General features: G+C 47.4%; 1 protein-coding gene across 1 annotated transcript; it reads right to left on the minus strand.

Annotated features, from left to right (window-relative positions):
- Nucleotides 1–9,938: 9,938 nt before the first annotated feature.
- LOC123153178 (F-box protein At2g17036-like) lies at nucleotides 9,939–12,036 on the minus strand. Its single transcript, XM_044572434.1, has one exon. The coding sequence runs from the start codon at nucleotides 11,745–11,747 to the stop codon at nucleotides 10,689–10,691; it is 1,059 nt and encodes a 352-aa protein (XP_044428369.1). The 5' UTR covers nucleotides 11,748–12,036; the 3' UTR covers nucleotides 9,939–10,688.
- Between the last annotated feature and the right edge of the window lie 1,145 nt (nucleotides 12,037–13,181).

The following is a 13,181-nucleotide window of genomic DNA, read 5'->3' on the forward strand; positions in this document are numbered from 1 at the left end:
CACCACCGCAACGTACATATATGGGCCCTCATAGAAATTGGGGATCTATGTGAGGTATAATTCTCCGTCAATCATAAAGTACCTGTAGTCCTAAGAAGGGGACTTGTTTATGGCCGGGTACGCTGATTGTATTTTGATCAGGACATTTTCCGGCATTAGGGGGAGATATGGACCACATTGAATGCCAGAAAATAGATTGAGATGTGAATAGACATCTAGTCCTGAGGTCCACGTACGAATGAATCTGAACTAGAGGTTCAGAATATTATCAATTTGCAAAGTATCGCAAATAATCTGCCGGTTGCATTTACTAAGTATATAAGTGTCACAAAGTAAAATGTTCCCATAGTGATTGTGTCAGAAAGAGTGGATGTGACCCATAGGTCCACTCGGCCATCGAAGAGGGGGAGGAATCTGGACACAAGAGGAAAAGGCTTCATGGAAGCGTCCAAGGGGAATGAGGAATCCTCAAACAGTAAATGTAGGTCAACTTCATGTTGATATTCAACCAAGGGTTGAAAGACACCTAAAGGATGTTGGACACATCTAGGACCCAGCACGAGTGTGCACACAAATATTTGTGCTGGGACATCGGAAGATCTTGACTCAACTGTTGTGGGAAATCACAAAGAGTCAAAAGGTAATGATGAAATCTCCACTCTGGATATGGATTCGGGAGAATCATACAATAAAGACTACATTATGTCGACATTTAATTATCCTCATGAATTGCGAAAGACCTTGGATTGGATCTAGAACCAAATTCCATGCATGGTTGAGTGTCTAAAACGCTCTAGTTGATCCAAAGGAAGGCAACAATTGAGGATGCGCTCGCTCTCAAGAAGAGGGGGCATTGACTTGATCAGTAATACCCACTCCTATGAATTTGTTCCCCGGGGGAGCAAATGGGTTTTTTTGTTCATGAGAAATGAAAACCAAGAGGTGGTGAGACATGAAGTGAGGCTTGTAGCACATGTGTTCACGCAGAGACCCTTCATCGTTTAAGATGAAACATGTTCTTCTGTTGTGAGTGGAATAACGTTCCGATATTTAATATCACTGGCAGTGAATAATGAATTTGTTTATCAAACTGATGGATGTTGTGACTGCATAGTTGTATGAGTCACTTGATTCAGATATCTCTATGATAATTCCTGATGGAATTAAGATTCTGAATTTATTCGCAACATGTATTGTGGAAGCTTCAAAGGTCATTTTATGACTTGAAGTCGGCAAGGATGTGGTATAACCGACTGAGTGAGTTCCTTTGTTAGAAGGATTACTCAAACAATGATAGTTGCTCATGTATACTCATCAAGAAATCCAAAGAAGGATTTGTACAATTTATGTGTATGTTGATGATCTGAATATCATTGGAACTACACAAGAAATACATGACACAAGCAAATCATCTTATGACGGAGTTTAAGATGTAAGATTTGGTTGAGACCAAACTTTGTTTGAGTTTGGAACTTGAGCGTATTCCTTCATGAATACTTATTCATCAGTCTACATGTATCCAAAAGATTTTTGAAAGTTCAACATGGATAGGTCATATCCATTAAGGAATTATGGTTTTGAGATCTCTGGATTACTAGAGATAAGGACCCATTAAGGCCTAATGGCAGTGATGAAGAGATATTTGGACTTGAGTTTCCATATCACGGTGCAATGAGAGCACACGTGTATCTAGCAAACTGTACCAGACCTGGTATTTCATTAGCAGTAAATTTATTAGCTAGATACAATGCATCACTGATTAGAAGGCGTTGGGTTGGTGTGAAGAATATTTTCAGATATCTTCTGGACACCATAGATCTTGGTTTGTTCTATGAGAAAACAAATCAAGATATGACCATGGTTGGATATTGTGATGCTGTGTATATATTAAATCCCTATAATCCTAGATCACAGACTAGTTTTTGTCTCCTCGAATGAAGGTGTGACCTTTGACCTTCTCTGGGAAGTCGAGAAGACATATTTAGTGGCTGCATCCACTAGTCATTCTAAAATCGTTGATTCATATGAAGCATCACATGAATGTATGTGACTTCACGGAATGATGAACTTTCTTGAAAGTTCAAGTGGGATTGGTTGGTAGGAACCACCCACCATTATCTCTGAAGATAATGTTTTGTTTGTATTATGCAGATGCAGACAGGTTATAAAGAGCAACACTAGAATGTGTATGGCTCTAAAAGTATTTTATTCCCCATGAGTTGAAGAAAGGTGGAAGATAAATGTCTTGCAAATGAAGTCATGTGATAATTTTGGTGATTTATTCACAAAGTCTTTACCAAGTTCTTCATTCCAGAAATAAGTTAATGGAATTAGTATGAGGTGACTTTATTATTTGCAAGGTTCAGGGGGAGTGCACTCATGAATGATAACCTGTTCGAGATCTTCGGATCTTTTGTATTGCACTATTTTCCTTTATGAGTTTTTCATGAATGGTTTCTCATGAAAGGTTTTAATGAGGCAATAGTAATACAAATATGATAATATGTCATTTTCTCCTTATTTTCCCACTGGGTTTTTGGAAGGAGTTTTTCATGGGCATATAGCATATATATCCTCCTATTTTTTCCACAGGGTTTTTGGAGGAAAATTTAAGGAAGATTGTGTATGATTACAAGGAGAAGCAGTGATTAGAGGGAGTGTTAAGAATTAATTAACTTATGTTAATTAGGGATAATCCCTGCCTCTCCCCTAACCACCGTCGCTTGCTAGCAGCGGACGCGACTATTGGCTCGTGTCTTTCTTCTAAAAGACACCTCTTGTAACACACCCTTTGGAAGGGTATAAATACCCACATCAGTGAATAAGAAAGTGATGTTCGTTTGCTTTATCTCTTAACATTTTTCTCTTCTTCTCCGATACCACTATTGAGTTAGAGAAAAATTCACTGTAGGTCACAAAACTTGAGCCGGATGACACTTTGGTACCGCTACTTCAAAATACCCGAACTACGGTCCATGTACTTGCGCACAGGGTTCACTTTGGTCTGTATGTACGATTTCGTCTACGTATTTGCTGACTTGGCTGAGTCAGCGGCCGCCAGTTAGGCTTTGACCGCCATGTAGTCGATCCTAGGGTGAATACTACTCGATCTGGGGTTATTTTTGCAAAAACGCCATTTCGCCCAGGGACCTGGTGGAGACGGTCTGGGGAATCGCCGGCAGCGGCGTGCCGTTCCTCTGGGTGGTCCGGTCGGTCCTGGTCACCGCGGACGGGCTGACATGGCTGCCGGATGGGTTCGAGGAGGCGACACGCGGGCGCGGGATGGTGGTGGAGTGGGCGCCGCAGGAGGAGGTGCTCTGGCACGCGGCCGTGGCCGGGTTCTGGACGCACGGGGGCTGGAACTCGACGACGGAGAGCGTTTGCGAGGGGGTGTCAAAGTTGTGTCGCCCGCACTTCGGCGACCAGATGGGGAACGCTAGGTACGTGGAGCACGTGTGGAGGGTGGGCTTCGAGGTCGCCGGCGCGCTCGAGAGGGGCGGCGTGGAGGCCGCCATCCGGCGGCTCGTCATAGGGAGCGAGGGAGTGGAGATGCGGGCCAGGGCCAGGGACCTGGTGGAGACGGCCTGGGGCATCGGAGAATACACGTGAGCTTCGGCAGCCTGGCATGCATGTCGAGTCATTAGGGTGGTTTTGCAAAAACGCCATGACCACCCTTCTCTTTCTCTTCTTTGAGAGCGAGGAATCGGTTTGAGCTGCTGAGCGCCCTGCTTGCTGCTGGTTCTTTGATCGTCTAGAGTTTTGAGCTGATTTGGAGGAGGCGGGGGTGAACCGGTGGAGGGATGTCGCGACGGCTGTCGTTGCCGGCGGGCGAGCCGGTGACGGTGACCGTGTCGCCGACGAGAGGGAAGGGTGCTGGAGGCGGGAGCCTCGGGGATGGGGTCGTGAGGAGGGGGTCCGGGCTCACCAGCCCCGTGCCTAGGCACTCCATCGGCTCCTCCACCGCGACGCTGCAGGTCTCGCCAGTGCGCCTGAGCGGGGGGAGCCGGTACGCGTCGAGGGACGGTGCCGACGCGAGCGCCGAGTTCGTGCACTACACTGTGCACATCCCGCCCACGCCGGACAGGACCACGGCGTCCGCGTCCACGAACGCGCCCGTAGCTGAGGAGGAGGGGGGTGCTTTCGGAGAGGAGCTACGTCTCCGGCACCATCTTCACCGGCAGCCTCAACTGCGCGACGCGCGCCCACGTGCTCGGCAACTCTGCCGATGGCGCTCGGCCGGCCGCCTCCGTCAACATGTCTTGCAAGATGCGCGGCTCCGACATGCCGGCGTTGGCAGCCACCCGCCTTGTGACTGCAGCTTCATGATCTGTGAGGAGTGCTACATGGACTGCGTCGCCGCCTCCGGCAACTACCCAGGCTGCAAGGAGGCCTACTCCGCCGGCAGCGACACCGACGACTCTGTCGACAAGGACGACGATGACGCCATCTCCTCGTCGGAGGAGAGGGACCAGATGCCCATGACATCCATGTCCATGCGCTTCTCCATGGTGCACTCCATCAAAATGCCCATGCCCAGCAACAACGGCAAGCCGGCCGACTTCGACCACGCCCGGTGGCTCTTCGAGACCAAGGGCACCTACAGCTACGGCAACGCTCTATGGCCCGAGAACGAGCACGGCGGCGGCGGCAACAGCGCTGGGGCCACCTCCGGATTCGTTGGCATTGTCAGGACCCCGATCCTAAGTCACACCGATCTAGCATGTAACGCATCATATCACTTTGCGGCCTCACGCACGGTATTCCCATGGGTGCCACTTTACCTGGCTCGGGACCGTTTGCGCCTTTTGGCTCACGTATATGATAGTGTCGCTAGCATCCATATGACAAAGAACCTGGGCCGACATGGCTAGTCGTGAACCCAAAGCGGCACTAACCCATGGGGACAGGCATACATGAATCAACCTCGAGCATGTCGGTCAACAGCGTGTGAATCCGGGCTGTAGCACTGGGCTAACAGGACTCCGGTAACTCGGGCTGTAGCAGGCTAGGCAGGACTCCAGATGCCACCGCGTGACATTTCCCCGAAGGGACAGACACAGGAACGAAGTGAAACACATGCCGGCTAGTCAAGTGTCCTGAGCAGTAGTGCTGGGCTAGCAGGACTCCGGTGAACCGGGCTGTAGCGGACTACTATGGCTCAAGGAAGCACTAGACTACATTTCCCCATAAGAGAGGCTGTCGAGGATAAACAACTAGATTATCGGATCCCACACATACCAAGCATTTCAATCATACACACAATATGCTCGATCTGTGTAAATACAACATGGCATCACAACAAGACTCTACGACTCAAGTATTTATTCATTAGGCTCCGAGGAGCGAGATATTACAAACATGGGTCTCATGACCCAACATTCAGAGCATACAAGTCAAAGCACATGCCGAAGCTTAACATGTCTGAGTACAGACATCTACAAATGAAAAAGGCTGAGAAGCCTGACTATCTACCAGATCCTGCCGAGGGCACAAGATCGTAGCTGAGGTATCAAGCTAAACGTCGAAGTCCACACGGAACTACTAGCGAGACTGACGTCTCTCTACAAAACATAAAATAGGCAAACGTGAGTACAAATGTACCCAGCAAGACTTACATCAGAACTAGCTATATATGCATCAGTATCAACAAAGGGGGCGGTGGAGTTTGACTGCAGCAAGCCAGCTTTGACTCGGTGGCTATCCTGAACTACAACTGCAAGTAACTCTTTTGAGGTGGCGCACACGAGTCCACATATTCACCATATCAATACACCACTATGGATCCGCTCCCGTCTTCCTACGAGAATGCCATCCATAGCACTCATGCTTATCTTGCGCATTTAGAGTATCCACTTTCACTTGTCTATGAACTGATATAGGCAACCCAGAAGTCCTTTACCGCGGACACGGCTATTCGAATAGATGATATTAACCCTGCAGGGGTGTACTTCTTCACACACGCTCTCGCCACTTACCACCATGTACACGTCGTGTATCTCGGCAACCTTCAAGCGGAAGCCTGGCGAGGGAGTCGGCCACGACCTGACTAACCACACAAGTCTCTAGTCCAGGTTTATCGCCTATTCGGGTTCCATCCGCAAGGAGATCTGGCCGGGGTGTCGCTCACGGCCCCAAATGATGTGTACAGGGTTCCAAGCCCACCAAACGGGGTGCCTAGTCTGTCCCAAGCCCACCTGTACCGGGTGCCACTTGGTAGACTACTAACACTACCTACAAACACCAGAAACTAGTTGCAACTCCTGAACAGAGATCGGGTTGGTTAATAAGTCGAGAGGGGCACTTAAGCATTCCAATGCGTGGTAGTAACTGTTCATGGATCACAAACACAGAATTCAGTTCCTGAGGACGGCTGCAATGAGACAACCCACCATGTACTCCTACATGGCCTCTCACCGCTACCTTTACCAAATTGTGTTCACACACTTAGCTCTCAACAGTAGGACATGTTCACCACATTCCAATTCATCCCCGATGAATCAGACCTAACTCAACTCTAAGCAGTAGCAGGCATGACAAACAAGCATGAATGAGTAGGCACATCAGGGCTCAAACAACTCCTACTCATGCTAGTGGGTTTCATCTATTTACTGTGGCAATGACAGGTCATGCAGAGGAAAAGGGTTCAGCTACCGCAGCATGTAACAGTTGAAACGTTGTTGTCCTAATGCAGTAAAAGAGAGCGGGAGCGAGAGAGTGGGATTGTATCGGAATGAACAAGGAGGTTTTGCTTGCCTGGCACTTATGAAGATATTATAGTTCTTCATCGGTGTCATCGATCACATCGTCGGAAACACGTCTATCAAGAGGGGACAAACACCGGCAACTGAGAAAGAACACAATCAATGCGATGCCATAATATGATGCATGATCATGACATGGCAATATGCTGTGATTTGAGCTAATGCATCTAGCTATGATTTAAATGAAGTTGGTTTGAATACATGATTCAAATTCCAACTCCATATATGATTATTTAAATGCCCTTTATTTGTTTTGTCCAAAACAGAGGACAAACATTGTTCAAACATGCATGAAAATGGTACAGATGGATTCCTTGAATTTTTCTGATAATGTTTCATATATAAAACTTTTCATTTGGAGTTACGTTTGAATTACTATGAATTTTTGAAGTTTAAATCATTTTCTGGATTTCCCTGGATTATTTAGAATTAACAAAATCCAGTAAATGATTTACTGCATCAGCATGACATCATGCTGACGTCAACGGTCAACGGAGAGGCCCGGGTCAAACTGACCAGTGGGTCCCGCATGTCAATTACTAACTAAACTATCCTGGTTTAATTAGCGCTAATCCTAGATTAATTAGTAGGGTCGGGCCCGCGTGTCAGTGACTCAGAGGGGAGTCAAACCCAGCCAATCGGGGTCAAACTCGCCGGAGTTTACCCACGGCTCGTCGCCGGCGAGGCCAGAGACGGCGGAGACATTGGGGTTTCGTCCCACGGCGACCAAATCGAAGGCCGAGGCCATCTACGGAACAAGGAGACTTCTCCGCGTCGAATGGTGCGAGCGGGAGGAGCTAGGGTGGAGCGAGCTCGCCGGAGTCGAGCTCGTGGCGGCGGCCGGCGTTCGGCGTTAGCGGGTTAGGCACTACGGCGCATCTCGGGCGAGCTGGTGAGGTCCACGGCTTCCTGGGAGTGCCCTGAGTGCGGTGACGCGCTCGGTTTAGACGGAGACAAGCCAAAATGGCGACGACGACAAGTCCGGCGCCGGCGAAGTCTCGGCCTCGACGGGAACGAGGACTACGCTGCGGTATTGAGCATGGGGGCAGGGGGGTTCGGTAGAGGAGCTCACGGCGAGTCGGACGAGGGTCTCAGAGAGCTCGGGGAAGGTCTGGAGTCGTCGGGCCGGCGGACGCGATCTCCGGCGTCCGAGCTTGAAGGCGACGATGGTGAGGACGTTGCGGCGCGTCTGGCAGCGTGCGGCTCGTCGAGGAGGTCGAGGGAGTCGAGGCGGAGCTCGTGGGCAGGTCGGAGAGGCGAGGGGAGCACGGTGGCTGCGGGTTTCACGGCGGCGAGCGCTTGACGGTTGCGGCCATGGCAAGGAGAGGGCGAGAGAGAGGGCAGAGGGGGAGAGTGAAACGTCCAGGGGTTCGGGGCGGCGCCGAAGAGAAGGCCCGAGGCGTCGCGGTGGCCTCGATGACGCAGGCGAGCAGGGAGGTGCGTGGCGCCGCGGGCGCGCGTGCGCTGTCTCCCTCCTCTGCCTACTGGCAGAGGTAGGTGATGACTGGCACGGGCCAGGTGGGCTGGGCAGCACAGCTGAGCCGCTGGGCTGTAGGTAAGCGCCAGGTAATTCCTTTCTCTCTCCTTTCAGTATTTTGTTTCTGTTTTCTATTTTTGACATTTGTTTTAATTTGGTTTTTGAACCAAACTAATTTTGTTGCTTCTGATATATTTTGCAGGGACTAAAAGGATTATTCCAAAGCTCCTCAACAAAAATCAATTATAAAAATAATCACGCAATTTAAAATTTATCCATATGATTAAATTATAGATTACAAAAATATTCATGTAATAATTTGCATACTGAATACAAACATATCAAGGTAATTTTATAATTTTGTGCATATTTATAAATGCTTCTATAAGTATTAAAATGTTCACAATTTATAAACAACATTTTTTTACTTTAAAAAGTATTCACATGTTTTCATAAAATTTGTATGTTTTCTTAAATGGGCTGCAGTCCATGTGGTCCATTTCGCACTGTTATTTTTACAAATTTATAAATATATGTAAATTTTAATTCAATGTTATTAATAATATATATAATAAAAATATATATTATATATGTACGTATTTAATTACATTTCTATATATAATTAAAATATGTATTATATATGCACGTATTTAATTACATTTCTACATATAATAAAAATATATATTATATATGCAGGTATTTAATTAGTTTTCTAATGCTCATATAAATAATATTCGTGTATCATAGTAACTTCAGATTTTAGAAGTTTCTTATATAAATAGTATTCACGTAGTAAATTAAAAAATGCTCATATAAATAATAATCCCTCCGTCCGAGAATACGTGTCCTAGAAATGAATGTATCTAGACTAATTTTAGTTATAGATACATCCATTTTATCCATTTCTAGGACAAGTATTTCCGGACGAAGGGGGTATTCACTTATTATAGCTATTTTATATTTATTTATATATTTGCTACCCATGGTTATAATTTATATATTTTTTATAAAAGAAATAAGAAATAACAGTATAAAATAGCCTGTGGACTGCGGTCCGGTTAAGACGCATAGAATATATAGGGTAAGTATCCATAGTGGACATGAAACTTGGCTGGGTGAGGTGGTTAGTCGACTGAGACTTAACCACTATCGTATTGAAAACACCATATATATTTTTTGAACACCCCTTCGTTGTTAGCCGAAGATGCTCCAGATTTATATATTTGGGCCCTTCCAACATTTTACCTCTTATATTGGCCCCTCTCTACCAAGATTCCTGGTTCGTCCGTAGTGGTGCTCACCGAGTGATTGCTTGAGCTCGTCTTCACTGGTTGCGCTTGCATTGTTGGCATCCACATATTTGTTTCCTTTGTCAAAATTCAGAAGCCGCACAAAATTGCTTACAGAATACACCTGAGGCGACGATGCCATGCCAATTTGAAACTCGATGCACACCTCTCAAAACGTATGTAGTCTCGACAACGCAGCGCGCGGCGCATCGTGTTGCAGATCAGGCGATCAGAACAATCGTCAATCAGGCTGCACGTCGGCCGTGAAAAGGCAGAGCATGAAGAGAAACATACATACACTGATACAAAGGCTGGTACTGTACGTACTTTGTTAGGGCATGTACAATGGAAGCACTACCTACCTAATGCCTCACCATTGCCACGTAGAAAATTAGCAGGGAAACCACCGTCCAAAAATCTACTGCCCAACGCAGCACTAGCCTCAGCAGGCCAACTTTTTTACTATTCATATTTCTCTCTCCTGCTTTACCAGATCTCAGCCCCACGCTTTCTTCAGCTTCCTCTCTTCTTTTTTTGCCTCGCTCCACTTTTGGCAGGAAGGAGACGGCCTCCTCTGCAGATCCCCCTTTAGACTGGTCATAGTGGAAGTAACATAGGTAGTAACATAGATGCCACATAAGCAAAAATGATGATGTGGCAAGTAGTTAATGAGGAGAGAGGCAAATAGAGTAACATAATATGTTACCATCACATAGCGGTTTCCAATGCATAATGAGTCTACAAAGTAATAAATGAAGGCAACTATGTTACCACACCTATGACACTACCCACTATGAAGGTAGTAACATAGACTAGTAACATATGTATGTTACTAGTCTAAGTTACTCCCCACTATGACCAGCCTTAGCCTGCAAGTAGCACGAACAGCAATCGAGGACCACCCGAGCCGACGTGGAGAGCTGAGGCATCCGTCCAGCCTGTAGCGTTGGGCATGCCCTTAGGAACACGGTGACACATTTGATAATCAAATTCTCGTAACTGAAGCTAGATCTTTCACTTCTCGTAGAATAAAACAAGCCCGACAAAGTAGCGCAAGTTAAAACTAGAATAGTAGACGAACTGGCAGCTCTGCTTATTACTGCAACCAACCTCAATGCGATCAACTCGCACACGTAGTTTTTTTCGTTTGGAGGAGCAAGGTCAATGCAGATTTGGCATCGACCAGGAAGGGCGCTGCCTACCGTGCAGGCATTTCAAGAGGGACGTGGTGAGGCCGTCGAGGTCGAGCATGGAGACGGTATACCTCCCCCAGTCGCCCCACCCGGAGTTGGCGTTGGCCTCCTCGTGCGCGCTGGCCACGTACACGCAGTTCCTCCGCACCCCGTTCACCCCGTTCGCCTCCACGCAGAAGCCGCGGACGTGGTCCACGAACACGGCGCGGTCGCCGAGCCCGCCGCCGCCGACCTCCGACCACCCGGCCGCCAGGCTCCCGCGGTCCGCGCGAAAGGCCTTGAAGAGGCCCTTCGAGCGGTGGCATCCTCCGTGCACGACGAGGAGGAGCTCGGAAGCGGACGACACGACGAGCGTGGACTCGCGCATCCACGAGCGGTCGGGCATCACCAGATCTGGCGGCTCGATCGCGGCGACCACGGCGAAGGTCGCGCCGTCCACGGCCGTTACCTTGTTGGCGCGCTTGTCGAGGACGTAGAAAGCGCCGTCGCAGTAGGTGATGCTGCCGACGCGAGCTGGCGGCGAGAGGTCGGCGGGGGTCCACGACCTGCCGTCGCCCTGCAGCCGGCAGAAGAACGCGCCCTTACCCTGCGAGACCATGACGGCGTCAGGCGACCGGTCCCAGACCATGTCACGGAGGATCATCTGATACCCGTCGTGGAAGGATGGCGGCAACGCGGGCAGGCTCTCCGACGCGCCCGTGAAGGGGTGCAGCAGCGTGGCCGAGAAGTCGTCGGCCACGGCGAGCGTCCAGCCGCGCGGCGAGGCGAAGAGGAAGGAGCGGCCGCACGCTGCGGGCATGGGGATCTCCGTGATGCTGTCGTCGGCGAGGGACCAGAGACGGCGGTTGACGCGGGAGTTCTGCTGGGAGGGCAGGAGGAGCAGGGGCACGCGGCGGCGGGCGGCGTGCTCCGCCGAGGCCGAGCGCCAAGAAGGGCACACCGAGCGGAAGCGCGCGAGGTCCGCATGCTCGGTGATCCTGTCGGCGATCCCGGCTACGAGCTCGGCTGGCAGGTCGGACCAGCTCATGGTGTTCGCGTCTGCGTGTTCTTGGATTGATGGAGGGATCGAAGAGGAATGCGATGGAAACGGAGCTATGAGCTTTGGTTGACTTTTGCTCGTGTGGAGTAGACTGAGTACTGTGGAGTGCGGAGTAATTCTAGATCGAGGTTGTGAGGAAGATTGCTCCCTGATCCTCTTTCTCTTTCGTTTGATTATTCTTAAGCTAAACCACGAGGCCCACGAGCTTTACTATATTGAGCGCTAATACAAATATCTACCGTGCATAGATCCACCTCTTTGGTTTGGTCTAGCTCCGTCACTATGTAAGTTGCCTGAAAATTGAATTCAGATTTTTCAGCCTGTTGATTGCTGCTCCAAGATTCATGTTTTTTTTTCCTGAGCTGAAAATTTGTCACTAACACAGAGATTGTTGCTCCAAGATTCATGTTTTTTCCTGATGTGTAGTGACTTGTTTTGGGCTGAAAATTTGTCACTAACGTCTGTGTTGGGTGACTCAGTATTTCAATGAGCTGAGGCCCGTTCACCGGACGACCAAGTTAGCTCTCTCTAGCCCATCTGACAACCCAGCCCTCCTCCCTCCCTATGCCTTTTCTGTTTTTCTATTCTTATGCGTTTTGCTTTTTTTTGTAATCCATCATCTTTTTCCTATGGGACCCAGCCTGCTTCCTCTAGGCCGACAGGTGCATGCACCCATCTATCTGTTGAATAGGTATTTGAAAAATGTTGAAGAAGTATTTGAAAAAATGTTGATCATGCATATAAAAATATTAATCAAGCATTTCAAAAATTGTTGCACAAGTATTTGAAAATGTTGAACAAATATTTGAAAACTGTTGAATAGGTATTTGAATAATGTTGAAGAAGTATTTAAAAAATGTTGATCATGTATATATAAAAATGTTAATCAAGCATTTGCGACAAATGTTGAAGAAGTATTTAAAAAAATGTTGAACAAGTATTTGAAAAAAAATTTGAACAAGTATTTTAAAAAATATTGATCATGTAAATAAAAATGTTGAACAATTATTTGTAAAAATGTTGATCATGTATATAAAAATGTTGAACAAGTATTTGAAAAAATTTGAACAAGTATTTGAAAAAATAATATAGAAAGAAAAAAGAATGAAATAATGGAGAAGACCGGCTCAGTCACCTCTAGTTGGTCGCGGTCCCTTTTCTAACGAGCAATTGGAAACTAATGGGGTGGTTAGCTGCTTTGGTGATTGCCATGGAGACCAGGCATCGATCACCAATGCAGCTAATAACTACCCCACCAGCTTCCAGATGTTAAACTTTTTTTCAAATACTTGTTCAATTTTAAAAAAATACTTGTTTAACATTTTTTAAATACTTGTTCAACATATTTTAAATACTTGTTCAACATTTTTATATACATGATCAACATTTTTACAATTACTTGTTCAACATTTTTATATACAT

The sequence above is a fragment of the Triticum aestivum genome, chromosome 1A (assembly GCF_018294505.1).
Source record: "Triticum aestivum cultivar Chinese Spring chromosome 1A, IWGSC CS RefSeq v2.1, whole genome shotgun sequence".
Classification (NCBI taxonomy): domain Eukaryota; kingdom Viridiplantae; phylum Streptophyta; class Magnoliopsida; order Poales; family Poaceae; genus Triticum; species Triticum aestivum.